Source organism: Abramis brama (assembly GCF_963993115.1).
Source record: "Abramis brama genome assembly, chromosome: 12".
Classification (NCBI taxonomy): Eukaryota; Metazoa; Chordata; class Actinopteri; order Cypriniformes; family Leuciscidae; genus Abramis; species Abramis brama.
In genome coordinates this window covers 7995930-8010999 of record NC_139974.1, presented here as the reverse complement: position 1 = coordinate 8010999, position 15070 = coordinate 7995930, and the positions used below count along the sequence as shown (strand labels likewise).

Here is a 15070-nt window from a genome sequence, read left to right as displayed (position 1 = left end):
GAGTTCTGTTAATGTATTTCCTGTTGAAACAGGAAATTAGAGCGACACATATCGACACACACACTACCATTTAAAAGTTTGAGGTCAGTAAAAAAAAATGTTTTATTTGTTTTATTGTTTTTATTTTTATCAGGTGAAGTCTGCCTAGTTGAGCATAAGAGACTTGTTTCTAAAAAATAAAAAATATCCTACTGACTCTAAACTATTTAAGGGTAGTGTATTTTTGTAAAAAGCAGAATATTCTTTAGTCTAAATAGCCTTTAGTAGATGTTATTCGGGTTCTCATAGTAGAGAGCATTTGGTTGGAGTTTTAGATACAACCTTGAGTCCAAGATGAGTCATTAAAATGTTTTTGTGCATTTTTCCATTAAAGAAAATGCATATTTCTGCTAAAAGTTTGTTTTGTCTAGTTTTAGGAACACTTGCTGTTAACATATGCTCTGAAAGCTAATGAGACATGAACTAAAACGCCAAACACAATGCCGTCTATTCATTGCATTTAAAAAGAACATGAAAAACATTCTGGAATGTGAGAGCACATTCTCAGTTAAACTGCACAGAGTGATCCAAACTGGCTCTTAGGGTTTGTACATGATGCCGTCAACATGTGCTATTCCTTAACAGGTTGTTTAGAGAACAGATGCTTTACAAAGCCATTCATCAGAGCCTTCAAACATGCAGAAGAGCACAGACTCACCCTCTCTGGAAGAGATCCACATTGTGAAACTTGTGCAACTCCAGTGAGAACTCCACAGTGCCCTGTACTTCCGACATCATCCATTCCATCACCTAGAGAGAACAAGAGAAGTTCATTTGCAGCAAAACACATCAAGCCTTGCATTGTCTTATCGAACCCCGAATGCAGTTCTCTTTCAGAACTCTGTGTTGCTGTACCATCGTCAGCGGAGCTGTTTGCCCATTGTGAGGGTGTGTGTTGTTCAATGAACATAATCCAATGACTCAGTAATAGAGTGGCAGACGCACACCCGTGACTCAGGAAGACGCCATTTCTAATTACTCACACTCTAAAAACTGCTGGGTTAAAAAATAACCCAACCTTAACCACACCGCTGTGTCACTATTGGACAGAACACGCGCTGGGTTGATTTGACCCAAGTGCTGGGTTTTACCATTTAACCCATATTTCTGGGTCATTCATTTGACCCAACCAGTGGGTGAAATTAACCCTCTTGCTGGGTTAAGTCTTACTCATGTGCTGGGTTATTTCTTGTCTCATTGCCTTTATAAAATTAGAAACAAATATTTGTTATATTATGAAAATAAAATAATTATTATCTCTGTAATACAATAAACCAGAGAGGCCACTGTATTATTTCAATCTCATTTTTTATTTTATTTTATACATTTCTTTAATACTTTTCTTTATCAAATACAAATGTTAATCAATGTCAAAGGTCTGACATGTCCCCCTCATTTCATCCCTGAGGCACAGAATGTGCAGCAATTCACCAGTCATCTCATTTTGTAAATATTCAACCATGTTGGTCCTCACCTGTTGATTACACAAGTCAAGTCATCTTTATTTATATAGCACTTTTTACAATACAGATTGTATCAAAGCAGCTTCACAGTGATATTGTAACATGAATATAATACAACAAAGTTTGTTTCTAGAAGAAAATCGTCCACCTTAAGGCAAATCAATAATATTGTTGAATATTAAATGTCCCCAACTAAGCAAGCCAAAAGCCAAGGCAACAGTGGCAAGGAACCAAAACTCCATCAGGTGACAGAATGGAGAAAAAACTTTGGGAAAACCCAGTCTCAGTCGCTCAGTTCTCCTCTGTCCAATGAGCGAACAGTGTATGATTATGATCCAGGCAGCATTACAGGTCAGAGGTCAGATTGAATAAGAACATTCAGAATATTTATCCAGTTCCATCTGGTTGGAAGTCGGAGTCATCACACCGGTATGGAGACGAGTTTGTTGAGGATCAGTCGTGTCAACGAGGCCTTCACAGGGCTGATGAGGCTGGCCCTTCAGGGATGCGTTATGGATGGGTCCAGGTGCAGGTCCACCTTCTGATCTGGATACGGCCCGGATCCGGCTGACTTCAGTAAACTTTAGAATGAACAGAAAGACATACATTAGCATAGATGCCATTCTTCTTATTAAATAATGAGTACATCAGGTGTTATAGGAAAGTGTCCCCGGTTCCGGCTGACCTGTGCAGCCTAATAATCATTTAACTGATTTGAATAATAGAAATGTATAATGTTCTATATGAATGCCAGGTAAAAGAGATGCGTTTTAGTTTAGATTTAAACTGACCGAGTGTGTCTGCTTCCCGGACAATCACTTGAGTGTTGACAATCACAATCACAGAGAGTGTTGCAATAAAACTGACATGCAAGTTAAGCTTTTTTTGTGGAAGTATCAATTTATTATTGAATATGCAATTAAAATTATTGCAAACTTTACCAAATGACCAAATGTGAAAAACAAACAAAATGTGTATTCAGTATTTGCAAAAACTGAATTATACTAATAGTAATAAAAGAGTAATTTGGACAAATATTATCAACATTAAGGCATTAAAATAAAACATTATTTTATTAAAAGTAAAATATTACTGTAATGTTGATATAGTGTAGGCTATTTAACATTAAAACTCACAAACCCACAAAGCTGCTCATTAATCTCCTGACTGGCAGCGCTGATGATCGCCTCGTTTAGATGTTAACTTACACACAATAAAATTAAAGATGACATGCATGGTGGTAAGGTAGGCTATCATGTAAGTTTACATTTTTAAAGTTTTAAATATTGACGATCATTCGTTCAACTAAACGGGTATACTTTTCTTCTCAAAACTGGCGCCTTATTTCTCCTTTCCTCAGTCGATGTTTATAAAGATTGCAAGTCATACATTTACTAAAAAAAAAGCTATATCAAGCTCTTGAAAGCCTTTTTTGGCAGAAACGATGGTTCGAGACATTACAGAAGACACACGCAGACTGCTGGAACTTACCTCAGTCACTTCTTCAGACGAGTATTTCTAAAACTATGCCAGCAGACTTTTCACTCACAACTCACTAGCTAGCCTAACGTACATTAGAGACTCATTTCCCGCTGATTTTACGTGCCAGCCCTGTGAGGGAAACTGCGCGTATGGATTTCATACAAAACGCTTTTCTCACTTTTAAATACGCAACGTCCACAATCAATAGGCCTACCATAATTACATGATGAATTTAGAATTTAAATTTTCAAAAAGGCTGCTGATATAGCTGGTTTAATTTCAACTAAGGATTTAACGATGCAGCATTTTGTCAAAAATTCTAACCGGCTAGCTGTGGCTAATTAATGTTTCACAGAATAAATACGTTACCCCTCACACTTCCATATCAAAGACTGTATGTTGAACAGTGAAATTAGCTTGCTGCTACCACCACAACTTATTAAAAATATAGGTAAACATTCATATTAACTTACCATAAAACACTGCCTGCTCCGAGTGGCGTGCTCCTCGAGTCAGAAGTGAAGAATCCAGAAAGTTCCACAAAGAATGAAAAAAGTAACCAGTTGCTGGGTCAAAATAACCCAACCAGTGGTTTATTTGTGAATGACCCCCTTACAACTCATTTGACCCAGCATGAGCAACCCAATAATGTGTTTACAGTACCCCAAACAACCCAACTTTTTGACCCAGCACAATCAACCCAACAATTTGTTTACAGAAACAACCCAGCATTTTTTTTAGTGCAGGCTGTGACTCATCTCAGACAATATTTGTTCTGGGAACCTGATGTGCTGCTCTGAGACAAACCAATGCACGATGCACGGCTCCAAGACGAATGACAGCAGTGGCATTTCTGGACATGATCCCAAATCATACTTATGACACAATCCGTCTCAAAGACGCCGCAGCTCAAAGCCACTTCACTCAAGCTGGACCTGTATGAGTGTGTGGTGCTAATCACATCTAATGGCTTCTTCCCACACAGCAGGTTGTGTAGTTGTGACACGAGTGGAATGGCTGGAGGATATTGGCTTTTCCAGACTGGCTTTATGGTGGGAGAATCAGTGTGTTTAAGACGGGAAAACTCAACCATGGTTATTAGTATTCACATATTTACTCACAGTTTCTCTGACACAGTCTGTCCATCATTGTCTTTATTGCATGCTCTCTCTCATAACTTTGAATGGAAACATAGAATACATCAAATTAATGTACATGGATTTTTTGGTAACACTTTATTTTACAGTCCTGTTTCGCATGTACATACTATGTACTTATAGCAACTACAATAACTGGGTTATAACTAGGTACTAACCCTGAAACTATCCCTAAACCTAACCTTAAACCATGTAGTTACCTTATATTACCAGTACTTTCTAGGGTAACTACACTGTAAGTACACAAACTGTAAAATAAAGTGTAACGGATTATTATTTTTTTATTTTTTTTTTACATTATTTACATGAGAATTCCAAAACATAGCTCAATCACAATGCAAGTTACTGTTTAAAATACTCTCATCTGTTTTGCTGAAGCAGTGTGCACAGAGCCGTGTGACAGCTTCCTATCAAATGTGCCGCACAAGTCCTGAAAAGTGAAGCCAAAGCATTGGCTGCGGTATAGGTCATAAACCCGCCCTTTAATCGAAAGGGATGCAAGCCAAACTAAGATCACGACTGCACAGACTCAGGCTCCGAATTACGTAATTGGCAACGATCAATTTTTATTTAAATTTCTTATTTATTAACAGAGATAATTAAAATGTTACCAAACTGTGTGAGCCATAGTAAGGAAAACTACAGTAGCTTCACTGTCAGACGTGATGGGGGAGCGTAAAAATGTTTCTCGTAGCACTGATGAAATATTGATAGGAATGTTGTTTCAGAAAACATTAACAGAGGGAGTTGAAAATGAAACTATAAAGGGGCTGGACGTGTGTGACGTAGCATTAGATGGCTATTATGAGTGGTTTAGTCCTTTGTCTCAGTATGGCGGTTAAAGGTTAACAGCTCTGGAACTGCAGTCACCTTCCTCTGGCAGCTGATGCTGAGAAATAAAAAGTTTCCTTTGAAATGCTGCCCTTGCATTAACCGACACAATGTTCCACCGTGTTTGCTTCACTGCTTGATTCAATATCCTGAGAGCCAGTCTGAGACGGGCCAGAGAGCATTGACCTCTGCTGCTGCTTGAGCAGAAACAGGGCATTATGGGTAACAATGCTTACTTTGAAACATACAGTGCATATAGTAAAACTTTTGTACATAAGAATAGAATAATATGAAGTTGTTTCAGGTAAATGCATCTGTTAAATTAATAAACAGAATAAAATATGTAGATGCTTTAGTAAAATATACCTGCTAAATTAATACATATACAGTAGAATATATATTATATAATATAAAGTATAAAGTTTTTTTTTGTTGTAAATACATCTGCAAAATAAATAAATATAATAACATAGAACATAGAATAATATGAAGTTGCTTTAGGCAAGGCAAAGTGCTTTACAGAAAGGAATTAAAATAATCACAAAATAAAAGCAAGGAAAATTAAAACAGTTATAAAAGAAATTAAAAGAGTAAAAAGATGATACATAGATAAACTTCTCATCTGGCAAAACACCGGTGTATCATATTTTTCACAACTCCCAGTTTTACTCTGAGATTTCCTCATGGTGACTACACTGTGTCTGTGGAGTTCAATTTGCGCGCCTAAGAAATCTATTGGACGTCTCCAATGGACCTGATTTTTCCCTAAAATTGGACAGGAGGAGCTCTAGGACTGACTCGCTTGGTAACCTCGGGTTCACTGCCCCATCAGTCCGCACCCCAAAAACACATTTGTTCAGAAGCTCTAGGAATGGAATAAATCCAGTCCGCACCCCGCAGAACCTCGAGTTTAATTACACGTCAAACTCACAACTCCACCACAGACCCAGGTCATCAGCAGGGTTTCATCTCTCAAGTTCCTCAATTAAGTAATTTGTTTGTCTCTTACCCAATTCTCAGTGCCATTTGAGTTCAGTTTAGAATCAAAATGAGGAACACAGTGCAATCAGTCGGACATACAGTGGATACAGTTATAAAAATAATTAAAAGAGTAATAAGATTATACATAAATAAACTTCTCATAAATAAACTTCTCATCTGGAAAAACACTGGTGTATTTTAGGTACATAACACTTTAGGTACAAGAACCCTGAATAATTTGCTTGATTGATTCATTCTACAAGACTGAATGCATCATATATGATGCATATACCTGTATAAGATTCATGTTTGTAATTAGATTTAGATAGTGGAGTGGTATGATGATGAAATAATATTGGTTTAATTGAGTTCACTACTTCCTTTACAAGGTAAAGTCACAGACAGCGGATGTTACCGGACATTAAACTGCTATCAAAAATCTTGTTTGCAAAAGAGGTCTGGGTTATGAATCTCGGTGTGTTTTGACTGTGAAGTGATCAGCCGAATGTATTACGGGGCACCTTCAATATTCTCAGAGATCTGCAAAAATTATGGAATGGTAACCTGTACTGCTCCATGTTTACTTCCAGCAATATTCAATATTCTTTGCGCATCTCTTGTGCGGTCATAAATCTACTGCTGACTGAAGACACTTGCTCGACTTGTGTGTTTAATGAATTCTGTAGGCTGTGGGCTTGCTGTGAGTGATATATGATTTCATTCTGGCAATAGTGAAGAGTCTTATGAGCCTGTCAGTTTGTGTCAGTCTGTATGTGTGCTTGCATATATTTGAGCCTGTGTTTGTAATTGTACATTGATAATGTTAATGGCACTTTTCACGAATAGAGTAAAAAATTGGTCCACTCTTAAAGGAGAACTCCGGTCAATTTTAACATTGAGCTCATTTTTTTGTAAATTTGGATTGCTGTCAATACAGAGAACAACGACAAAAATCGGTGTTGCCTACACCGTGTTATCCTCTTTTTAAAATTTGCACCCTGTTGACTTCAATGGGGCAAGTTTTAAACCTGCTTTTAGCCTCTTAACATCCTTGATGTGTCATTACAAGTGCCCAGCCATTGTGAGTGATTCCTTCAGAGTGAACACGGGTGAATCTGACTGCAGTAGATGTGAAAGATATGAATAAAAATGATGTTATTTCAGCCAGCGCACATACCTGTATTTACATCCTGTTTTCGGTCGAAGTCCATCGATTGTCGAGTTCACGCGCATAGGTTTAGTTACCTATGATCACGCGCGTGAACTCGACAATCGATTACTATGGACTTCGACCGAAAACAGGATGTAAATACAGAGTTCTCCTTTAATAAAATGAAGCCACTTATACAAATAGTCAGTGAGAGGAGGTGGTCAAAGTAGTTTGATATAGTTTAGTTTGGAATCTTGCATTAATTGCAACAAACGTGTTTTAGGAAAGAAAAAATGTATTGGCTAAACTGAGTTCATTGAAATATTATTAGCTGCAGCACACACACTCATCCATTTTATAAGGTACACCTGTTCAACTGCTCGTTAACGCAAATATCTAATCAGCCAATCACAAAGCAGAAACTCAATACATTTAGGCATGTATAGACATGATCAAGACGATCTGCTGAAGTTCAAACTGAGCATCAGAATGAGGAAGAAATGTGATTTAAGTGACTTTGAACATGACATGGTTGTTAATGCCAGAAGGGCTGGCCTGAGTATTTCAGAAACTGCTGATCTACTGGGATTTTTTTATGCACAACCATCTCTAGGGTTTACAGAGAATGATCCGAAAAAGAGGAAATATCCAGTAAGCGGCTAGCCTGACGTCGTCATACTCAGATTTTAGTCAGAATATGAGTCTGATACTGCTCCATTGGGCTGTGATTATGGGGCGTGTTTCAACCGAACCAGGAAAGAAAATGCCTCTGTACTCAATTGGATAGACCTACAACCAATCAGAGCAACGGAGTAAGTGACGTATGTTATTCATTCATCTCGACAAATGCCTTGATCGCGGTTCTCTGTTCCTCTTTTTAAATTTAATGCGCTGTCGATATCTTCTATAACAGACGCGATGGCGGAATCTACACATGATGTTTCATAAAGTTCAGGAGGAGCACGTTCAAATAATCAATCCAATCAACTTGTCATCAAACAATTGCCATGTCTACCCTATCAGCATGAGAGGAAGCATATATTTGTTCACTCTGTCAACTCACCTAACATTCCTTGACAGTTTCCAGCATCCCTCCACTCACTCTCGGCTTGTTCTTCCACAGCCTGGAATACTTTGGGCTCGGGCCAAATACCGAGGCCAGAGCCCTCTCCTCATACAGCACGCCAAATATGCATTTATTCTATCTGACTTATTTGTAAGTGTGAACTCGTGAAATCTCAATTCTCCAGCGGCAGTCATCTTTGTTGTAAACGAATTCAACCAAGCGCTCGTTGGTGACGTGGATGATTGCGTTACAGTTGATCATCTGTCCATCATCGTATAAAGCCCGCCCTGACAATTTGATTGATTCGAATAACTCTGTTTTGGGCATAATAGCTCCACAACGGATCAAGTCCAGACCGAACTTCCCGACCTAAAAATGTTGTGGGTGGAGCTAAGTTCGGCTGGCATCCAGGCTAGTAAGCGGCAGTTCTGTGGGCGAAAATGCCTTGTTGATGCCAGAGGTCAGAGGAAAATGGCCAGACTGGTTCAAGCTGTTAGAAAGACAACAGTAATTCAAATAACCTCTTGTTACAACCTAGGTATGCAGAACAGGAAAACTACAGGAAGAACAGGAAACTACAATTCACACAGGTTCACCAAAATTGGACAATAGAAGATTGGAAAAACATTGCCTGTCTGATGAGTCTCAATTTCTGTTGCGACATTCAGATGGTCAGGTCAGAATTAGGTGTAAGCAACACTAAAGCATGGATCCATCCTGCTTTGTATCAACGGTGTGGAATATTTTCTTGGCACACTTTGGGCCCCTTAGTACCAATTGAGCATCATTTTAACACTTCAGCCTACCTGAGTATTGTTGCTGACCATGTCCATCTCTTTATGACCACAGTGTGCTCATCTTCTTATAGCTACTTCCAGCAGGATAACGCACCATGTCACAAAGCTCAAATCATCTCAAACTAGTTTCTTGAACATGACAATGAGTTCACTAAACACAAATGGCATTAGCATCATGGATGTGCAGCCGACAAATCTGCAGCAACTGCATGATGTTGTCATGTTAATGTGGACCAACATCTCTGAGGAATGTTTTCACCAACTTTTTGAATCTATACCATGAAACATTAAGGCAGTTTTGAATGCAAAAGGGTGAACCTAATAAACTGGTCAGAGAATGTATATTCATAATATTAAATAACTCAATTAACAAGGCTAAATGGCTGAGCTTAACAAAGAATTGACATTGTACTGATATGATTTTCTTCCATTCTTCCTTTCATTGTTGAAAAGGCCAAATGATGTCACTCCCTGTGTAGGAGCGCTGTCAAAATGATATTTCGTCAGAACTGAACACTGTGTTCAATTGCACCACGTGTCAGACAGGAACTGAGCCAGTGGACATCGGTTTAACCCCTAACTTTAGTCGTGTCTGAAATCGATCAATAAGCACTTAGAAAGTTGCTCGGTGAGTCACAAGCTTTCTTGCATTCAGTTAAGACGTTCCATGTTTCGCCATTGCAGGAATATGACCACAATCAGTTGATATGAAATCAGTTTAAACCTAAATTCAACAAATCGGCCTTAGGCTCCACAAGAAAGACAAATATGCGACACAATGCAGTCAGTTTTGTACAGAAATGGCAATTAATTAAGCTGTTGAACTGGAAAATTTAATGCTGTACTTTGTCCACATACAGCACATTCCTTGAACTGAAATGACTTTTGTTTTTCCTATTTTACAGTACAAATCAACTTCACCAGACTCGAACACACACACACACACTTCGAGCCACACCTCAAAAGTCAAACTACGGTAACCCTCTGTCTAACATGTGACTACACTCTGCTGTACCATCAAACAAACAAATTGGTAGCAGTTTTGGAGTTGTGGGTGTGTATGCATGTGTGAGATATCTAGACATCTCCTTCTAAGCTTTTCTTCTGTTATAATGTAGCATATGGTGCTGTTTATACGGCAACTACCTAGTACTTACTATTTTTAAAGATACTGGAACAGTATGCAATATTTCATAACAAACAATTAAAACTGTAGTCTGCTACGCTGATTTCACATGACCTCTTTATGCTGCACATTTAATTCATTTACCATTTCGAATTATGATTGAAAGACATTTTTAATGTAATTTTGTGTAAAACTTTTGCAAGTCTGCTATTATGATTAACTACTAATTCAAGAAGTGAGTAAAATCATTTCTGGTTCTTTATCACACTGGAAATAAAAGGTTAAGTTAGACACAATGCATTGTGGGATACATTATCTAACACATTGAATGCACATTTTTGCAAAACTAGTTGTTTCAGCTATATAACACATACAGAAAATTCACATGCTGTGCATAGTATTCATATTCTTTAGTTTAGGTAATAGTTTGGAATAGTAACATACTGTTTTTCTCAAGTAAGCTGGCTGTGACGCAAGTCTTTACTTTGCTCCAGAATTAGATCAATTTCCTACAGTCAGAAGACAGGGTGAGATGACAGGGGTTTGGTTTTGGTGGTTAGATCACAAGACATAAATATGACTGAACTAAACATATAAAGCCATTATTGTGCTTATTAAGCTTATTGTGGAATGAGACAGATAACAGTGATATTCAGCTCTAATGAAAGTCCTGCAGTAGGACAATGGTGCTTGTAAAATATTTATACATCATGTGCTTGACCCTGCAGGAACAATGTGATAGTGAAAAGAGATTAGAGCGATCACATGAGAGAGAGTCTGAGTACAAACGGTTACAAATCCACTCAAAGTGACCTGAGAAAACCTGCCATGAAATACACACACATGCTGTCTGATGGGGTTTACACACAGAGCTGTTCACAATGCAGTATTCACGGCTGACTCAAACCTGTTAATGTATAAAACATCCTGAAAAGTCACAGATCACTGCATGAAATGAATGGGCCATATAGAGAAAAAAAGTATGCTAAAGTACAAAGATGACACTGCCTGCATTACATTGTGTCCTAACCTAGTTTGACACAACAAAATGTTATTCTTGAAGATGATTGAAAATACTAATGCAACTCAATCAAAGCCTATCAAAACAGGCTATTTGATGTTTAATGTGCAGGTTTGAGGAGAAGAGCTTGACCAATGAAATTTCGCTGTGGGCGTGGCTATCCAAGTAACAAAATGTCCACTTGTTGTAGCTGGTTAGTACAAAAATGGCATGGTAGATATTTTTTTCTGTTCATTTTATTATCATTTTATAGCAAAACATTTTTTTGTAACTGTCAGGATACCGTGTGTTGAATGCAGCGCACGATAGGAATAGTCCAAGTTAATAGTATTTAATGTTCAAATCCAAAAACAGGAGAACACAACCATGTGAAACATGGGGCTGTTTACACGACACCGTTTTCAACTAAAAACGGAAAACTTTTTATGTGTTTTGGCCGTTCATTTACACGACAACGGCGTTTTGGGTGCCTGAAAACGCAAACTTTTGAAAACTGGTTTCAAAGTGCAAGTTTTTGAAAACTGCCTCCGTGTAAATGACAAACCGCGAATCTCTGAAGACGATGACGTCATGCACATGCGTATTACGTGTTTACTCTACAGTGTTTCATCGCCATCTAATGGCCTGGCAGCAGAATACAGCGTTTTTAGTCATTTTCGTGAATCCATGTGAATGGGGATCGTTTTGACAATGGTGTCGTCTGTACGCGGAAAACTCTAAGGAAAACTTCTCCGTTTTGAGCATATCGTTGTCGTGTAAACGTACCCTAATGGAGAACTCAGGGTTTAAATACATGGTACAAACAAAGGGAACTAATGATGATTAATGAGATAACAGGTGAACAGGATAATTAATTAAACGAGGGGATGAAGTCATGAACATGAACACAGACCAACTGAGTGAAACAAAAACGTAATGACACGGAGCATACATCTTACAGTAACGCTTATTTTAACACTTATTCAACACCTATTTTAAGGTGACGTAGTTACACATTACTACATGTACTTAGTCTATTAATAACAGTAAATTATGCATAATTACAAGTAACTAACCCTAAACCAAACCCTAACTCTAACTATAGTAAGTACATGTAGTTAATTAATATAACTTAATACTTATTTGAGTAAGTACAATGTAACTACATCGCTTTAAAATAAAGTGTAACCAAAAATGTTGAATGGCACAGCATAATGAGAGACAACTTGAACATAGGCCTATTTCATATTTAATGTACAGTATCAATTTCACTGTGGGCGGAGCTACCAAGCAGAAATTAAACAGAAGCACTGTTGCTCTTTATTTGTCTTCATCTGTTCGCATAAAGAGTCTGATTTGCATAAAAAGTCTGAACAATGCTAACTAGTTTATGAAAACTTCACAATCATTCACAATTCAGGAATTTGAATCCCTTGAGCATTATATACTTTCTGTTGATTATTCTAGATCATCTACAGTGACTAAACTTAGCTGGCATTCTATCTCCAAGCATTCCCACAAGATCATGCAACGCGTGTTGCCTGGAGCAGTGTGGACAGACATGACCAATTGGAAGTCTGCTTGAAAATCTGCTGTTTTAACACATCAGTACAGCGCGCTGGCGTCTGGGGTATTTCTTGTCCTCCGGCAAGCCTGGGCCACATCCATTAAACGCGTCAAAAAGCGCCTGTGCCCCGGCGGGACTCGCAGGTTGCATTTGAATGTCACCATTTATATGGTCCAACATTCACAGCGCTTATTTACAGTCCAGATTATTCCAGATTTTACACTGGCCTGTAAATGCTAGACTGAGTCAAATGCCATGAGCTTTTTTAAGTCTCCTCTACACAAGATGTAATTTGAAAAATAGTTCCGCAGCCCGATTCGCCAAGACGGAGCTGTGAATGTCAGATTTATTGACCTTTACGAAAAGACGTCATCCCTCAACCACCTGAGCAATTCCTGTTTTCATATGTTGATTTTTTTTTTTGTCGTCTCCATGTAAAAGTGTCCCGTGAATTTGACAAATGGGGAATAACAGTGATTCCAGTGTAAAATTCCAGTGGATTTGTTCTGTTCTCAGTGAGCTTCTGTAGCCAGGAGTTTGTTGAGTCTTCAGCGGACTGTTTGTGTCAGTTCAGCCCTGCTAGAAACACCTCATTAAACAAAATCCCTGAGCGCTAGAAGAGATGTTGACACTCAGTTTTTTGTACCAAATACATGAAGGAAACCAGAAGCCTAGTTTCCTCACCATAACATTAAATGCGTCATATACAATAAATCCATGTCATGACTCATACGTGGTTCCTTCATGTTTTGATTGAACTCTTTCTGACCCTTCAACCGACATATTAGCCCCAGCTAACTACTGTACTTACAAATAACAGAAACCAAAGGAGTGTACATGCACCTAAATCAAATCATTCCCAGTCGAGGTGTCCGGCACACGGCGTACCGCTCAAGTCAAACCCCAATGTCACCCGTCACACGCTTCAAATGTGTTGTTGTGGTGTACAAATACATGTCTGTGTATTTCTGATGGAGCCAGATGGCTGGCGCGTTGCATTGGCAGAATATGCATCCAATATGTTCCTGACAGGGATTTATGCCGGATAACGGAATATTTTCCTGCCAGTCCATCTAAGAGAAGCTTAAAGACCAGACCAGACTAGACAAGTCATTAAGAAACGGCAGTCAAAAGCAGTCGGTCGACGTGAGCCAAACACAGAGGAACAATAAAAGAGAAAGAGCGTAAACATCCATCGCCTTACCTGCCTGTGTGACCCCGTAGGCGTGATCTGCGCACCCACTTTGATCCTATGTCATTAGTTCAGAGGGAGGGAGTGTGTGTGACTACGGCAGGTCTCAGTGTTGACACGGACATGAGCGGCTCACGGCTGCTTCTGGTGCTGGTGCTGATGCTGTTGTTGCCATGGCGATCATTCAGCTCCTGCGTGCTGCGGTACCGCGCTTGCGTTCTCCCACCTCCAGAGATGATGTCCAATCTGCCTAAGTGCTGCTGCGCCACTCGCTTTGCCCCCCCCCTCTCTCTCTCTCTCTCTTTCTCTCTCTCTCTCTCTCTCTCTCTCTCTCTCTCTCTCTCTCTCTCTCTCTCTCTCTCTCTCTCTCTCTCTCTCCCTGAAGCTGGATGCATGATAATGCTCAGGGATAGATCTGTGCTCTGTGTTGTCAGATGCACTATGCATGCAGGCATACACCAGTGTCAATAGGTGTGAGATACAATAGTTCAACTTTACACACATTCAACACACCAAATGTGTCCACGTACTTGTTGAGGATTACAAACTAAATTTATTGTGGTTTGATTGAACTATTTCCTTTTGCACTACAGGAGCTATTAAGTAATAAACCAATCAGTAAATCATTAAATTAATCTAAAATAATTACCACAATTATTTGCTGTGTGTGTGTGTGTGTGTTTGTGTGTGTGTGTGTGTGTGGTGTGTGTGTGTGTGTGTGTGTTTGTGTGTGTGTGTGTGTGTGTTCACCTCTACCTATTATATCAGCATTGGCTGGCATCTTCCAGCAGATATTTTATGAATGGCTTTTTGCTTAAATGGCAGTTTCAGACTCTCTAAATTTTAGAATTTGTTTAATAAATTACATTGCTAGTTATTGTCAGAGGGTTAATGATTAGTATTATTGTTATTATTATTTTCCTTGCCATCATGGATCGGTTTATCTTAAAGATACAATTATATTTTATATACTGTATATTATTATTATTTTTCTTTAAGAATGGGAAAAGTCACAATACAACTAAAAACCTTGTTTTGTGTACTTAAAGTTTAATCCTATGTTAGCCAGAACCTCCCCTTAAAGGGACAGTTCACCCAAAAATGAAAATTCTGTCAACATTTACTCAGCCTCAAATTGTTCCAAACCTGTATGGATTTATTTCTTCTGCTGAACACAAAATAAGATATTTTGAAGAATATGGGAATCCAAACAATTGAT

The 15070-nt window shown here is 38.6% G+C and overlaps 1 protein-coding gene across 1 annotated transcript in view; it reads right to left on the bottom strand.

Annotated features, from left to right (window-relative positions):
- Positions 1-14073, bottom strand: part of fam135b (family with sequence similarity 135 member B) — a 63648-nt gene extending 49575 nt beyond the window's left edge. Inside the window, exons 1-2 of the mRNA XM_084131980.1 lie at positions 13864-14073; positions 698-789 (exon numbers count right to left, since the gene is read on the bottom strand). Of these exons, the coding sequence (XP_083988106.1) occupies positions 698-786 (89 nt within the window). The 5' untranslated portion in view covers positions 787-789; positions 13864-14073. The remainder of the gene's footprint in view (positions 1-697; positions 790-13863) is intronic.
- Between the last annotated feature and the right edge of the window lie 997 nt (positions 14074-15070).